The sequence below is a fragment of the Oryctolagus cuniculus genome, chromosome 18, assembly GCF_051225735.1.
Source record: "Oryctolagus cuniculus isolate XC-2025 breed Fujian yellow rabbit chromosome 18, ASM5122573v1, whole genome shotgun sequence".
Lineage (NCBI taxonomy): Eukaryota > Metazoa > Chordata > Mammalia > Lagomorpha > Leporidae > Oryctolagus > Oryctolagus cuniculus.
The window spans coordinates 25,273,547-25,290,333 of record NC_142884.1 but is presented as its reverse complement, the minus strand read 5'-3'; the positions used below and the strand labels follow the sequence as shown (position 1 = coordinate 25,290,333).

The window sequence follows — 16,787 nt, the reverse complement described above, 5'->3', positions numbered from 1 at the left end:
GGAAGAAGAGGGAGCCAGGAGAAGGGGCCAGGCTGGAGTAATGGGAAGCAAGAAAGGCCCAGGACGTCATGAGCTCCCACAGGGTGAGAAGGAGGCTGGAGGAAGGATCCAGCTAGTGAGAGCAAAGGGGTACCGCCAGACCTAGGAAGCCGCCCGGCCACCAGTCCTGGGCCCCCATGCCTGACCCAGCTACGATGCTCCCACCCTCAGCCCCGGGCTGAAACGCAGGCACGCGTCAGTGTTCTGGACAGCGTGTTCGCTCCCTTTGGCAGTGTAGACATGACCTTGATGCTTCCTGTGATTTTTCTCTTTGCATTTAAGGGGATTAGTGCATTGGGAGGCAGAAGAGGCGGGAGGAGGATGTGGAAAGCTGAGGTGACCCTGGGGCTGGGACAACAGAGCACTTGGCTCAGGATGGAGCCACTCAGAAAGGTCACTTCTCCTCCAAAGCCAACAGCGTCAGGCAAACATCCCCACTAGCTCGCTCCTCGCAGTGGGAAAGGCTTCCCATACTTTTCACCCCGGACCTGGGAAACCACAGGGCTGGGTCCTTGCCCACAGGTGGGTGGGGAGCCAGAAGTTTATAAAGCAGTGGCAAGCTGGCCACAAGCGGAGCATGCAGCAGCCTGCACCATGAAGGGGACTCTGCTTGTGCTGGCCTTGCTGGTGAGCGGAGAGCTGGGCTTGCAGCTGGGAGAGAGTGGTAAGGAGGGAATTGGTGGGCTTACTGGGCTGTCACTCACCAGTCATTCCACCTTGATGTGCTGAGCTCTGGGCAGCCTCTGGGAGAGACAGGGGCAGCTGGGAGGTCACTACCCAGGAACGCCACGGAAAACACCAGGGGCAGTGGGTCTTCAGATGGAGGGAGAGGCTTGGGCATGGAGGGGTCATTAGTTGTACACATAGGGGACATGGGGCTTCCTTTACAAAACTCGAGAGAGAAAGAGAGAGTGTGTTCCCATCTACTGGTTCACTCCCCTAGTGCCTGGGATGCCCAGGGGCCAAGCCAGAGTCTAACCTGGAGTTGGAACTCAATGCAGGTCTCCAGGAGCCCAGCTATTGGAGCCAAAACTGTGGTCCCCCAGCGTCTGTGTCAGGCCTGCGCCCGGGCACTGCCCTGTGGGGCCTGGGGGTTTCTGTTGGCGTCTTGGCTGCTGGGCCTAAGGCTCGCCTGGATGGTGCTTCATCAAGGGCACAGGTGTGCAGGCTCTTCTGCTTGGGCAGTGGTCAGGGCCGGGGGTCTTGTTTGTGGCTCCACCTGCTGCTCACTTCTTCCCATAGGGCTTGTGCTCTCTGTCTGCAGTAGCTGCAGTCCTGGGAGTGTGGGGAGCAATCCGGACTAGACTAAGTTACTCGAATTAAGACTTATTCTATGCATCTGCTCTCCCACAATATGGCGCTGGGAGAGAAGTAAACAGCTTCCGCACAGCTGCCTCCAGTTCAACCAATTAACTGTAGGACTTGCTCCTGATTGGAGAGCAGCGTGCTCGGCGTGTGGGCAGCCGAGTTGGGATTGGCGGAGGAGGACTATAAAGGAGGAGAGAGACGGCATGCACCGGGGAACATCTATGGGGAACATCTAGCTGAAGGAACACCTGTGCAGCCCCCGAGAAGAGCCGGCCGGCGGTGTGCCGCTCCCCTGCGGAAGTGGGGAATGTGGCCAGGGGGAACTGCCCTTCCACGGAGGTGGAAGGGATAGTAGCCAACCCGGGAAGAACCAGCAGCAAACCCGGGGAGGGCCGAGCAGACGAAAGAACAGCGCAGGGTCCTGTGTTGCTCCTCCACGAAGAGGGGGAGCGACATAATGGTGCCGTGACTCGGATATGAAGCCTAGGCAGGGTCCTGTGTCGTTCCTCCACGAAGAGGGGGAGCGACAGGGAGGTGCAGGGGTGGCGAGCGGGTCTCTGTGGAAGGTCAGGCAAGAGATGCCAGACACAGGAGCTACCTTCAAGAGGTGGGAAATGTGACCTCCAGGGCTCCTAGCCTGGTAGCTCCTCTAATGAGGTGTTTTCTGGTTGTGTTTTCAGCTGTAGGTTGCCCAATATTTTATAAGATCTTTGGGACGCTGCCCATTGGAGACAGGAACCTGTTGAACGCAGCTTTGGATTTGGTCCATGCTAATGAATCGGAAAAAGAAGCCCTTGGAAAAGTCCAGGACTGCTACAATGAGGGAGGGCTTGCAGCCAAGGCCTTGGATCTGAGGGTCATGGTAATTTCTTCTCCACGTCCCCCTGCCCCCACAGCAGCACACTTAAACCACCATGCACCAACAGACCAGGCAATCGGGGCTACATGACAGATGTGATACACAAACATGCAGGTCTTATTCCCTCTTTCAGCACATACAACCTTCAGCCACTTGCCATGTGTGTCACAGGCTGTGCAGCCCATTCTTTTGCTACATATGTTTCTAAAACACTAAACCACTCACATGCAATTGGTCATTGAAGAATAATACCAGTGCCACACAGAAAGCGTGAGGAATTCCACTGCAGGAGATTTTTAACCTTTGTCTTTGGGCATCTGATTCTTCAAAAGTAAGGTTGATCCAAATGCAGAATTCACTATTATGTGCATTAGAGAGGACCCAGGGGGACTGTTTACAACACATGATGCACTCCCATGCAGCCAACATGGCTGGCAGATGGGTCTCAGGGCTGAGAGATTTCACACCACCCCAGACTCAGCCACCTTGCCCCTCCCCAAGCCCAGGCCACGCAATGCCCTGCAGAACCTTCTCAGCTCCTTCCCTCTCTGGCTGGGGAGAATGCTCAGACCGGGTCCTAACACGGGATGTGGGAGCCATCCTCTTCTTGGCCCTAACCAATGCAGCCCCATCTCCAGGAGTGGACATGTGGGTTGGAGCCAGGGTGACCCAGGGGTCCTGGGTAGCCCTGCCCGGGTCCAGGACCTGCCTCTAGCCACCTCTGTTCCCACTCTCTGACTCTTCCAGTCATCCATCACTGGCAGCAAAGAATGCAAACTCCACTTACTGCAGACAGCCAAGGAGGAAGTTATAAAGGCCCTTCCCATTCCCGTAGCACCTGCCAATGCTCTGGGAAGGTGAATATTGCCACTGACGCCTGATCTGAGTGCCATCGTCCTGCCCTCTTCTCACCTGAAGCTGGAACCCAGCACCTGCCCCACCTGCTTTAGTCTTCATTCAGCTGATTCTAATAAAACATGTGTAGCTCAGTTCCGGGTGCCTGGGTCTGTGTGCTGTGTGGGGAGCCTGTGGGGACTGGTGGGAAAGCTTGAGACAAGGCACTGGGGGAGGGAGCAGAGACCCAATTGGCTATTCAGACTCTGGGGTCTGCACTCAGACAAGACAGAGGGAGATCCAGGGAGAGAGATCCAGACCCTGCCACAGACCGGCTGTTTTCTCCTGACCAGGTGCCCTGTCTCCCCGAGGCTGTTTCCTCACTTGTAAATAAGGTTGGGTGAGGGTGAAAGGTACCTGGAGCACAGGCTGCACCCACATGGATGGAGAACAATGGTGTCGGCACCACGGACAGCAGTCTGGGCACTGCCTTTGTCACAGTTACTGAGCCTCTAGCCCATTAGGCATCACCCCAGGAGTTGACCAGGCCTGGCTCATCACCAATCCTCTTGTCTCCGGTGGTATTCACATCTTCTGTCTCTGGATTTTTTTTTTAAGGATTTACTTATTCACTTGAAAGACAGAGTTACAGAGAGAGGTAAAGACAGAGAGAGAGGTCTTCCATCCACTGGTTCACTCCCAGAGGCTGCAATGGCCGGAGCTGTGCCGATCCGAAGCCAGGAGCCAGGAGCATTTTCCGGGTCTCCAACATGGGTGCAGGGGCCCAAGGACTTGGCCCGTCCTCTAGCCATAGCAGAGAGCTGGATTGGAAGAGGAGCAGCCAGGACTAGAATCGGCGCCCATAGGGGATGCTGGCGCTTCAGGCCAGGGCTTTAACCTGCTGCACCACAGCACTGACCCCTCTGGATTTTTTTAAAAAGATTTATTTATGAAAGAGTTATAGAAAGAATGGGAGAGACCAAGTTAGGTCTTCTGTCCACTAGTTACTCTCCAGATGGCCACTATGGCATGGGCAGGGTCAAGCTAAATCCAGGAGCCAGGAGCCTCCTCTGGGTCTCCCACATGGGTGTCAGGGGCCTCAGCACTTGGGCTGTATTCTACTGCTTTTCTCAGGCCATTAGCAGGGACCTTAATCAAAAGTGCAACTGCTGGGACATGTACCAGCACCCATATTGGAATCTGGTGCTGCAAGTGGCAGCTTTTCCTGCTACACCACAACACTGACCCCTGACCCTTGAATTTGCCAGTAGAGACCAAGACCCCACACAGCCATGGCCTGGGAGGACAGAGGAGGGGATGGATGGCAGCATTCCCGGAGGAAATTGCCCTGTCGTGGAAAGGGCTCAGGCTCTCAAGTCTTACCTGTAGGATCTCCCACCTGGGTGTGTGATGACCCCTCTGGGTCTACTTCCCACAGCACGAATGGGCTACTGCATTTGCCAGGAGCCCACCTGGGAGTCCACAGGGCAGAGACTAGTTTGACTTCGCTCCAGCAAACCAGATCACTGCTGGTTCAAGTGAGAATGGTTTACAACAAAAGTGACTTTTCCGGTCATCTCTCTCTGCCTGTCTGGGCCAGGGTCCCACAGTAAGGTCGAATATAGAAAGCTGGATGTGGGCATTGGAGCTGAGACAGTCAAGGCTTGAGTCCTGGCTCTTGTCTGATGTGCTGGCTCAATATGCATCCTCTTGTTTGGTTATTCGATGTTCATCTTACAGCTACCAAGCCCGGGCTTCCTGTTGGCTGGATTAAATGAGTAGGTCACACTGAAAGGTCTACATTTCTATTGAGAAATACAGAATGAACCTTGAACAGATGAAGAACCAACTCCTGCTCTTGTGTGGGTGGAATGGACATTGTAGACAGGTTGGCTATTCCACATCCATCTATATGAATCAGTGTTCCAGGGAAGAGTGATCTAATGTTTAGCCAAAAGAATAAATGCTTGAAGTCAACCCAGAGAATGTAGAAGAACAAAAACTATCAGCAGGCTCTTTCTTACCAGATATGTGCTTTCCCACATTATTAGCAGGGAGCTGGATCAGAACTGGGATGCCAGCAGAGCAGGCAGTGGCTTAACCTACTGCATCACAATGCTGGTGCCATATTTGTTATTATTTTTAAGAATTTTGCTTATTTTCATTTTTATTAAAAAGACAGGAGATTATATTTTTTAAAGATTTATTTATCATTTTGAAAATCAGAACTACACACAGAGAGGAGAGGTGGAGAGAGAGAGAGAGAGCGGTAGAGACACAGAGGCACAGGGGCCCAAGGACTTGGGCTTTCTTCTACTGCTTTCCCAGGTCACAGCAGAGAGCCGGACCAGAAGTGGAGCAGCCAGGTCTCGAACCAGCATCCATATGGGATGCTGGCACTGCAGGCGGAAGCTCAGCCCACTACAGCGCCGACCCCAGGAGATTACATATGTGCGTGTGTGTGTGTGTGTTTCCAACCATTGTTTTACTCTCCAAATACCTGCAACTGCTAGGGCTGGGTTAGGCCAACATCAGAATCCCTTAATGCAATCTGGTCCTTTCACAGGGGTGGCAAGGACTCAGGGACTTGAGTCAACATATGCGGGATCAGACGTGGAGCAGCTGGGACTAGAACCGGTGCTCATATGGGATGCCAGCGCCACAGGGGGTGACTTTATCCATTACGCTGCCCTGGTCTTGCAAAATTAATTTTACATTTCTTATATGCTCTAGCAGTCCTCTTAGGTGTTCACCAAGAATCAATGAAAAAAGTTTTTTCTTATCAAAATTATTTTTAAGTTAGAAAAAAATATTTACTTATTTGAAAGGTAAAGTTACAGGGCTAGAGTTGTAGTAGCGGATAAAGCTGCTGCCTGCAGTGCCAGCATCCTATATGGGCACCAGTTCTAGTCCCGGCTGCTCCACTTCCAATCCAGCTCTCTGCTATGATCTGGGAAAGCAGCAGAAGATGACCCATGTCCTTGGGCCCCTGCATCCATGTGGGAGACCCAGAAGAAGCTCCTGGCTCCTGGCTTCGGATCAACTCAGCTCCGGCAGTTGCAGCCAATTGGGGAGTGAACCAGTGGGTGGAAGACTCTCTCTCTCTCTCTCTCTCTCTGGCTCTCCTTCTCTCTGTGTAACTCTGAGTTTCAAATAAATAAATACATAAATAAATCTTAAAAAAAAGAAAGGTAGAGTTACACAGAGAGGAGAGAGGTCTTCCATCTGGTAGTTCATTCCCCATATGGCTGCAATGGCCAGGGCTGTGCCAGGAGTCAGGAGCTTCACCCAGGTCTTCCATGTGGGTGCAACAGCCCAGGAACTTGGGGCATCTTCAGTTGCTTTCCCAGGTGTATTAGGTGGGAACTGGATTGGAAGTGGAGCAGCCAGGATTTATTAAGATTTATTTATTTGAAAGAGTTACTGGCCGGTGCCGCGGCTCAATAGGCTAATCCTCCGCCTGCAGCACCAGCACCCCGGGGTTCTAGTCCCAGTCGGGGCGCTGAATTCTGTCCCAGTTGCCCCTCTTCCAGTCCAGCTCTCTGCTGTGGCCCGGGAAGTGCAGTGAAGGATGTGCAACTGTGCGGCTGGGGCCGTCCCTCACCTTGACCCCACTATGCCGATCACTCATACAGAGCGGGGCGTGCAGGGGCAGCCGCAAGCCTAAATCTAGGCTTTTTGATTCTATTTTTCCTGGAACATCTTGAACCTTTTTTTTTTTTTTTTTTTTTTGGACAGGTAGAGTTAGACAGTGAGAGAGAGAGACAAAGAGAAAGATCTTCCTTCCGTTGGTTCACCCCCCAAATGGCCGCTACGGCCGGCACTGCGCCCATCCAAAGCCAAAAACCAGGTGCTTCCTCCTGGTCTCCCATGCGGGTGCAGGGCACAAGCACTTGGGCCATCCTCCACTGCCTTCCCGGGCCAGAGCAGAGAGCTAGACTGGAAGAGGAGCAACCGGGACAGAATCTGGCACCCCAACTGGGACTAGAACTCAGGGTGCTGGTGCCGCAGGCAGAGGATTAGCCAAGTGAGCCATGGCGCCAGCCTCCTGGAACCTTTTGATCTACCCTGGTACCTGCTGGTGCCATCCTCTTTGGGCAACACAGTGTGCAAAGCTGATCTTTCTGACCCCAGAAGATCTTCCAAGACCCTGGCGTGAAGCCCTGTCGGAGCCCAAGCTCTCATTAAACTGTATGCAAACGGACACGAGAACCCAGTCTGTAAGTGCAGCCTTGGGAGTGGAGAGCTCTTGTGAGGAGCTGGACTTTAAATGGAGCAGCTGGAACTCAAATCGCAGCCCGCCAGGAATGCTGATGTCACAGCTGGTGGCTTTACAGGCTTGCCACAAAGCTGGTCCCCCATCCCTTGCTTTTTTAAAGGTAAAGTTGTACGAATCCACTAGGGAGAGCAGCTGTGCACGCTGCTTTTTGCTGGGAAGAGAAAAATGGTGAATTTTTTTCCCCAGTCCCTATTGTGCACCTATTTGAGTGTCACAACTTTTATTAAAAGTAATTTTGAGGGTCGGCACTGTCAGCAGGTTGAAGCCCTGGCCTGAAGCACTGGTATCCCATATGGGAGCCAGCTTGAGTCCTGGCTGCTCCACTTCCGATCCAGCTCTCTGCTGTGGCCTGGGAAAGCAGTAGAAATGGTTCAAGCCCTTGGGCCCTTGCACCTGCGTGGGAGACATGGAAGAAGCTCCTGGCTCCTGGCTTCGGATTGGCACAGCTCTGGCCATTGTGGCCAACTGGGGAGTGAACCAGCGGATGGAAGACCTCTCTCTCTCTCTCTCTCTCTCTCTCTCTCTCTCTGTGTGTAATTATTTCAAATAAATTTAATAAAAGATTTATTTTATTTATTTGAAAAGCATAGCTATAGAGAGACAGAGGAATAGAGAGAGAGAGAGAGAGAGAGAGATCTTCTGTCCGTTGGTTCATTTCCCAAATGGGCACAACAACCACAGCTATGCCTATCTGAAGCCGGGAGCCAAGAGTTTCTTCAAAGCCAAGCACTGGTCACAGAAGCCAGAACAAGCAAGTTTAACCTTACCAAGGAGGGCACTGAACACATTTCCCCAGCACTCGGTGTAAGCAGTCCTCATAGCTAGCATTCTTACAAGGCTGGCTTTTGAGTGGATGGTAGTTGTGCAACTGGTTAGAAACAGAGAGGACAGAAAGAATGACTGGAAATCATCCAGAGACAAAACAGAGCAACTCAGGTCAGGCCGCAGCTCGTGTCCAGTCCTATGGGGGCACTCATTTGATGCAGTCGTTAGGTAGCCCCAGTAAGATGCCTGCAGCCTGTATCAGAGTGGCAGGTTCTGGGGCCTGTGCTGATGTGGACCAGGTAAAGCCGCCGCCTGCAGTGCCGGCATCCTCTATGGGCACCGGTTCAAGTCCCGGCTGCTCCACTTCCAATCCTATCTCTGCTGTGGCCTGGGAAAGCAGTGGAAGTTGGCCCAAGTCCTTGGGCCCCTGCTCCAACATGGGAGACCCAGAAGAAGCTCTTGGCTTCTAGCTTTTAATCAGCACAGCTCTGGCAATTTTGGTCATTTGGGGAGTGAATCAGCAGATGGAAAACCTCTCTCTCTCTCTCTCTCTCTCTCTCTCTCTCTGCTTCTGCCTCTCTTTAACTCTGCCTTTCAAATAAATAAATAAATAAATATTTTTTAAAAAGTGATGGAAAAGCTCTATCTCCCTGTCTTTGTAACCAATTTTTCAAATGAAATTGCAAGTAAGTGAAATGTTTAAAAATAATAACAAAATATGGCACAATTACTGTGGCACACAGGTTAAGCATCGAGGAGCGAGCTGCAGGGGACATTTGACGCTGTTGGCTCTAGGGGAGAAGTGACCTTTCTGAGTGGCTCCATCCTGAGCCAAGTGCTCTGTTGTCCCAGCCCCAGGGTCACCTCGGCTTTCCAGCCACATCCTCCTCCCGCCTCTCCTGCTTCCCAATGCACTAATCCCCCTAAATGCAGAGAGAAAAATCACAAGAGGCCTCAAGGTCATGTCTACACTGCCAAAGGGAGCCAACATGCTGTCCAGAACACTGACGCGTGCCTGTGTTTCAGCCCGGGGCTGAGGGTGGGAGCATTGTAGCTGCAGAGAACCTGGGTCAGGCTCTCACTAGCTGGATCCTTCCTCCAGCCTCCTTCTCACCCTATGGAAGCTCATGACGTCCTGGGCCTTTCTTGCTTCCCATTACTCCAGCCTGGCCCCTTCTCCTGGCTCCCTCTTCTTCCTCAGTGAACAGGGCCCCCTGGGCGGTTTGAAGTGCCCCGTGCCTCCATAAGCACCCACAGGCGGTGGTGGGAGAGAGGCATCTCCCCAGACTGAGTTGTCCCGAGCCCTTCCGGCCCCCGAGGCTGCAGCCCTACAGGCCCGCGCACTGGGTCAGCCAGGGGCGGTGCTGCTCTGCCTAGACCCTCCAGAGAGCTCCCCCAGCCTCCGATGCAGGAGCACAGTGTGTTGGCTCCAACAAGATGAGGGTGTCCATGGAAACGCTAGCAGAAGCGAGCCCGAGACAGCTGCCTGTGCTCTTATCTGGAACCCGGTGAGCAGCAAGACGAGTAACTTAATATCGGGTTATAACCATGAATAAAACCCCACATGTGAGTGCATCCTGATACAAACAGTTGACTGCATAAGCAGACGGATGGAGAAGACAAATACTCCTGAGACCCCAAGTAGTCAATGGCTGACTCCCCTCCAGCAGGGGGAGCTACTGCCCCTCCCTGGCAGACGTGAACAGTGCTCTGGTGATAACCCGTGGTCAGCCACAGCTGTCATGCACACCTGGATGCCAGGTGACAAGAAGGGACCTGATTTCTTTGGTTTTCTTTCCAAACTCCCCAACCCCAGTCCAAGCTACAAGAAGTCCCCTGACAAGCTCTGTGTAGGGGACATTGGGTCATCCCTGGCCAGGCCTCCCCTAGAGTGGCAAGGTCAGAAAACTCAGGACAGGCTGAGAAAGCTCCTAGCCCCGAGGACAGGTGGACAAAGGGCAGCTGGTGCTCAGCTCTGGGTGCTTCTTTGCCTAAAGCAGTTGCCGGATGTGAATCCTGTTTGGCACAGGGTTCTCCCTGGGCTCGAAATAATTGTGTGTCTTTTCTGCTCTGATGCTCAGCAAACCGTATTCTGTCATTGTTGGTGATAGAGTGCCTCCAGCCAAAAGAAAACAAAAGTGCTTAAGCTTGAATTCATTTGGAAGGCAGAGTCACAGAGAGGCAGAGAGAGAGAGAGAGAGAGAGAGAGAGAGAGAGAGAGAGAGAGAGAGAAAATTTCAGTCCGTTGGTTCACTCCCCAAATGGCTGCAATGGCAGCTGGGCCTCCTCTGGGTCTCCCATTTGGGTGCAGGGGCCCAAGCACTTGGGTCATCTTCCACTGCTTTCCCAGGCCATTAGCAGAGAGCTGGATGGAAAGTGGAGCAGCCGGGACTGGTACTGGCGCCCACATGGGATACCGGCACAGCAGGCAGCAGCTTTACCGGTTAAGCCACAACACGGACCCTGATTTTGACATATTGTGACATCTAAAACCTGCACTTTTAAAAATTAATGTGAGTGGCTGGCTTGTGGCTCAGTGGCTGTAAAGCCCTGGCCTGCAGTGCTGGCATCCCATATAATTGCTGGCCAAGTCTGGCTCTTCCACTTCCAATCCAGCTCCCTGCTATGGCCTGGGAAATCAGTAGAAGATGGCCCAAGTCCTTGGGCCCCTGCACCTGCGTGGGAGACCCAGAAGAAGCTCTTGGTTTCTGGCTTCTAATCTGCACAGCTCCGGCCATTTTGGTCATTTGGGGAGTGAATCAGCAGATAGAAGACCTATCTCTCTCTCTTTTTTTCTCTCTCCCTAACTCTGTCTTTCAAATAAATAAAACAAGTCTTTTTTTTTTAATTAATGTGAGGCAATATCTACACATTCACAAAAGACCTTCAAAAACGTAATGGAAGATTCATTTTATGGAAAAGTCATATGTGACTTTTGAAATTTTTGAAGTGAAATAAGCTTACTGTGTTTTTTTTAAGATTTATTTATTTATTTAAAAGTCAGAATTACAGAGAGGAGAGGCAGAGGGAGAGAGAGAGAGAGGTCTTCGATCTGCTGGTTCACTCCTCAACTGGCCCCAATAGCCAGAGCTGTGCCGGTCCAAAGGCAGGAGCCAGGAGCTTCTTCCTGGTCTCCGACGTGGGTGCAAGGGCCCAAGGACTTGGGCCATCTTCTACTGCCTTCCCAGGCCATAGCAGAGAGCTGGATTGGAAGTGGAGCAGCCAGGTCTCAAGCTGGCTGCACCGGCCCCAGCTTACTATTTTTAAAAAGGAATTATTGGGGCTGGCACAGTGGCCCAGTGGGTTAATGCCCTTCCCTGAGGCACCAGCATCTCATATGGGCACCGGTTCTAGTCCCACCTGCTCCTCTTTTTTTTTTTTTTTTTTTTTTTTTTTTTTTTTTTTTTTGACAGGCAGAGTGGATAGTGAGAGAGAGAGAGAGACAGAGGGAAAGGTCTTCCTCTTGCCATTGGTTCACCCTCCAATGGCCAGCACGGCTGGCGTGCTGTGGCCGGAGCACCGCGCTGATCCGAAGGCAGGAGCCAGGTGCTTCTGGTCTCCCATGGGGTGCAGGGCCCAAGCACTTGGGCCATTCTCCACTGCCTTCCCGGGCCACAGCACAGAGCTGGCCTGGAAGAGGGGCAACCGGAAAAGAATCTGGCGCCCCGACCGGGACTAGAACCCAGTGTGCCGGCGCCGCTAGGTGGAGGATTAGCCTATTGAGCCGCTGCACTGGCCAGCTGCTCCTCTTTTGATCCAGCTCTCTGCTATGGCCTGGGAAAGCAGTAGAAGATATCCCATGTCCTTGGTCCCCTGCACCCATGTACAAGGCACAGAAGAAGCTCCTGGCTCCTGTCTTTGGATCGGCACAGCTCCAGCCGTTGTGGCCATCTGGGGAGTGAACCAGCGGATGGAAGACCTCTCTCTGTCTCTGCCTCTCCTCTCTCTGTGTAACTCTGACTTTCAAATAAATAAATAAATCTTTAAAAAAAGGGAATTATTTATTTATTCAAAAGGTAGAGTGACAGTGAAAGAGAGAGACAAATCCTTCAATTACTGGTTGATTCCCCAAAACTGCTTGAGGTCCAGTTCTATGCCAAGCCAAGGTCAGGAACCAGAATTCCAACTGGGGCTCCGATGCGGGAGCAGTGGCCCACATATTGGGGCCGTCTTCCACTGCTTTCCCAGGCCTGTTAGCAGAGAGCTGGATCTGAAGCTGAGCAGCCAGGACTCAAACCGGCTCTCCACTATGGGATGCCATCATTGCAAGTGGCTGCTTACCCTGCTGTAGCACCACCGTGGCCCCTACACTTTAAATGCTAATTTCCATAAACTTATTGAAGTCCTCTCCTACTGATGTGAACGTGTCCTTGTTTAGAGACTTCAGAGAAGCAGGCCACGCCCTCAGCTCCTCTGACAGCCCTCATGTTCCTGGAGCTCCCATCCCTCCACAAGGGAGGGAAACCACGGAGAACTGAAGACAGGGGAGGGCGAGCCCGAGCGTGCAGGGGCGAGTGTGCGCTGGGCTGAGCCTTGCTGTCACTCCTACAGAATGTCTGCGACCAGGGAATTCACAGGGGGAAGAGTCTGACTTGGGCTCCTGGGCTGCACCCTGGGGAGCCCCAAGCACATCAGCGCTCCCCACCAGGCCCTCTTGCTGCTCCTGGCCACAGTGGACAGCAGAAGGCAAGCGTGTGCAGGTGGACGAGAGCAGAGCAAGCCAAGGAAGTGGAACTCGCCTTAGCACAAGCTTCCCTCTACCAGCCCAGTCCTGCCACAGCAAGAACTCATGTGTGGGGCAGGTGCTGGGGCACAGCGGGTTCCACTGCTGCTTAGGATGTGGGCATCCCAGATCAGAACGCCTAGAGTCCTGTCCCACTGCTGCTTCCTGGCCAGCTTCCAGCCAGCCCCTGTGTGGGGGAGGTGAACTTGCAGCTGCCAAGACTTCCCTCACCATATGGGTGCCGGTTCTAGACCCAGCCATTCCTCTTCCGATCTAGCTCTCTGCTATGGCCTGGGAGAGCAGTAGAAGATGGCCCAGGTCCTTGGGCCCCTGCACCCACATGGGAGACCCTGAAGAAGCTCCTGGCTTCGGATGGACGCAGCTCCGGCTGTTGTGGCCATCTGGGGAGTGAACCAGCGGGTGGAAGACCTCTTGCTCTCTCTCTGACTCTGTCAATGCTTCTCTGTAACTGTGGCTTTCAAATAAATTAAAAAAAAACAAAATGGAAGGAGGCCATGGAGGGAGGGAGACTGGGGCAGGAGCTGGCAGCGGCAGCAGGGTGGGAGAGGGTGTGTGCGGGGAAGCCAGGGACAGAAGGGAGCTGGGCTCCCCTGGGGCATCTGGCGGGGAGCACAGGCGCTGGAAGAGATGGAGAAGCCGGGCACCACCCCTGCCTTTCGACAAGGCTGTACTTCTCTCTGTGTCCCAGTTTGTTCTCCCCACGGGAAGACAAGGACCTGGGCATCTGTCCCAGTCCAGCCAGGGCCCTCTAGCCCCAAAGAACAAAATGCGGTCAAATGCCAAGTAGGTCTTTAGAGACAACTGGTCTACCCCGTGCTCCCTGGACTTCAGGGCCGTGAGTGCAGGAGAGAAGGAGAGGACCTGCGCTCCAGCCTGCCCGCCACACTGGCACTGGGTCTCCTGCAGTTCCCATAGTCACAGCAGCTGGTCGTCAGGGTCCCAGCCAAGGTGCGAGAGGCTGAGCTGGCCCAGGGCTCCAGAGGCCCTGTGTGGTGCTTTCTCCCCTTGCCCAGGCAGGGTTTCCACTGGTTCTGCGCCTTCCCTGCACCCTGGCATGGGTGCGTGTCAGGTCCCCGGAAAGAGAGGGAGAAGGAGTCAACCCCTGTGTTAACCCAGGGCTGGACTCGGCCAACATCAACACACACCCACGTGCACCCTCTGCAACTGCAGGTCATGCAAGCTGTGGCCTGGGAGGGGCGGGGAGGGAACACACCCACCCTGGGGGAGGACAGGCCCCTCCTGCCCTACTGGCGGCCCGGAGCAGGTATAAAGGGCCCCGCGGTGGGAGCGGCTGTCCCTGCACCATGAAGCCTGCTGCTTGCCTGGCACTGCTCGGCTCTGCCTGGCTCCTGATCTCTCTTGCCAGTGGGTGCCAGCCACGGGCGCCTGGGCTGGGGGTGCTCTGGGGGCAGGGGCCAGCTTTCCAGGGCAGTGCTGGCTCCCAGGGCGGATGAAGGGGCGCACCTGCTGTGACCCATGCCTTCTGTTTCTCTTCAGGTTGTGACATCTGCCCAGCTGTGCAGACAGCTGTTTATGAATTTCTGTCAGGACCCTCCGATGAGTATATTTCCTATGTGCAAAATTACCAAAGTGACCCACTAGTGCTGCAAAACGCCCTGGCGCTGAAGCAGTGCGTTGATGGGAAACTGACAGAGGAGGATAAGGGGCATGCGATCAGTGCCGTGGTGAGTCCAGCCGTCGTGGCCCGACACCGGCTCCTTCCGGGGCCCTGGGGAGGGGCACTGTTTGTGCCCACCACAGCCGGGCCTGGGAATCTGTGGGAAAAACCTCCGGATGAGGACGCAGAGTTGTGGGCCGCCCCCCGTGGTGCGAGACAGGACAGGGAGGGCGACTGCTTGGACCCGGAGCCCTGGGCTCCATGGCTGTTCAGCTCCCCCAGGCAGGCCCGAGACCCTCCAGGGCCGCTGTCCCCACGGCAGCCCCGCTTGTGTCAGACCTCAGCTCTGGCCTCCCTGACCACAACCTGTCCAGCGCCCGAGCCCGAATCTTCTTCAAGATGTTGCCTTGGGTGCTGCCTGCCTTCGAATCTCACTTCCTCACCCTGACCCCTCGGGTGCCCTCCTCCACCCCCAGACCTCATGTTTCCTTCTCCCTGGACCCCTAAGGGCCATCTGGGGCTCCCGAGCCTGGAACCAGGCCTCCAACAGCCCTTCCTGTCCTCCCGGGCCTGGCGACACCTGGGGAAGAGCAGAGGGAACCCTGACTACAGGTGCAGCGTGGGCGGGGATGGGCACTAGGTTGAAAGCTTGAGAGAGATAGACAGGGCCAGGGGACTGGGGTCAGTGCATTCCTGAAGGCCCCTAGTGCCCCTGCCACCTTGCCAGGCCTTCCGTGTAGCCCCTGCCTGTCCCAGCCTCACCTGCACCCCCCACAGAGAACCTCCTCCTCATTCCTCATCAAAGGAGGGATTTTTAGGAGAGCTTCTCAGGCACCCAGGTGCAGGAGAGGATCTGCCTTTAGCTGCCCAGATCCAGTGCCAGGCTACAGCTCCTCCCCAGGAAGTGCCCTGTGCCTGTGCCCTGCAGGTGTCTCTAGGCCCCGGCCTCACCAGGTGTCCCGACTTCTCTTTGCAGAATAAAATCTTCTCAGATCCTCTTTGTTAAGGGAGCCCTCCCGGCAAGAAGACCCAGGGCCACCCCGCGCCTACGTGGTCAGCAGGTGCAGCCCAGGCGCTGCCGGCCTCTCATTGAAGGAGGCAACAATAAAAGCTTGCGTTGCACAGAGTCTGCTCAGTGCTGGACCGGACACCGGGCGTGGGTGTGGGAGGCGGGTGGTGCAGTGGGGCCGGCTGCCATGACTGCAAGTGGCGGCTGGATCCAGGGCTGTCCGTGTTGTTCCTGCAGGGGTGCAGTGTGGGGCGGGGCGGGTGGGGGTGCGATCTCTGTCACCGTGGCCACGATCCGCAGGACACACGCATCACAACCAGGCGTAGCCGGCCAGCCACCTTCAGAGCGGCAGTGAGTCCCAGCGTCACCGTGAGCACACTGCGGCTCAGAGCCGGGGCGCGTGCCCAACTGCACAGCAGCTGCCACTCTGCTGCCCCGCCCTCTGCAGGGAGACCAGCTGGGTTGCTCAGTGTGAGGCCGTGCATGGTGGCAGTGGTGCCCACCTGTAGATGCATATGAGACCTCCCACCTCCAGGCCCAAGGGACATAAGGGGTGGGAAGGGTCCCTGACCGGACAAAAAGACCTAAAGCCCAGAGGGCATGAACGCCCCTGGCCATGATCCAGAAATCCTCTTTCCTGCCTCAGCTGGTCCCAGTGCCAACCCCCAACTGTGGATGGAGCTGTGACCCCACAAACACACCCCGCGTGGGGTCTCCCGCACAGTGGGCCCAGGGTCTGGGTGTCTGTGGTGGCTCAGCCCTGTGGTCATGATGCTGCCGCCTATCTCAGGCCCCCCGCACGCCTGTCTGTGCCCTCTGGGCCTGGATCTGCCACCTGCCCCCTGCTCTGTCACAACTCACTGAGGGCACTCGCACAGGGCTGTCTGGGGAGGAGCATCTGTGACATCCTGGTGAGCTGCTGGGAGGCCCAGACAGGGTGGAGCGGCCGCTCCTGTCCCCGGGGTCTTGCTGGGGGGGGGGGTGGCAGGGTGGGTTGATCCTTTTCCTGTTTCTCCCACACTTATACCTGGGCTGCCTTCACAGAGAGAATGGGTCAGGGTGGGCGATCTAGGCAGTGGTGAAGTCCCGGATTGGGGTGCCCACATCCCCAGTCAGAGGGCCTGGTTCTACTCCCAGCTCCTTGGCTGCCATTCCAGCTCCCCGCTAATGCACACTCGGGGGTTCAGGTGGCACCTGCAGGTGGTGGTCCAAGCACTGGGGTTCCATCACCCACGAGGGAGGGAGACCCAGATGCATTTCCTGCCTTTGGCCTGGCCCAGCCCTGATTCTGGGAGCCCAGCACTCACCCCTTCCCAGGGCCCCACCCCATCT

At 55.0% G+C, this 16,787-nt stretch overlaps 1 protein-coding gene across 4 annotated transcripts; it reads left to right on the top strand.

Moving 5' to 3' along the window:
* Positions 1–336: 336 nt before the first annotated feature.
* LOC138846692 (major allergen I polypeptide chain 1-like) lies at positions 337–15,559 on the top strand. Of its 4 annotated transcripts, none has more exons than XM_089318856.1 (3): positions 337–703; positions 14,326–14,513; positions 15,423–15,559. In XM_089318856.1, exons 1-3 carry the CDS (start codon positions 634–636, stop codon positions 15,450–15,452), a joined length of 288 nt encoding a protein of 95 aa, XP_089174982.1. In that variant the 5' UTR covers positions 337–633; the 3' UTR covers positions 15,453–15,559. The 4 variants fall into 4 exon arrangements, 1 of the variants encoding a protein (XP_089174982.1); XR_016224578.1 differs by lacking the exons at positions 14,326–14,513; positions 15,423–15,559 and adding exons at positions 1,041–2,209; positions 2,954–3,195 and having other exon boundaries at positions 425–703; XR_016224579.1 differs by lacking the exons at positions 14,326–14,513; positions 15,423–15,559 and adding exons at positions 1,041–2,209; positions 2,954–3,195 and having other exon boundaries at positions 652–666.
* Positions 15,560–16,787: the final 1,228 nt, after the last annotated feature.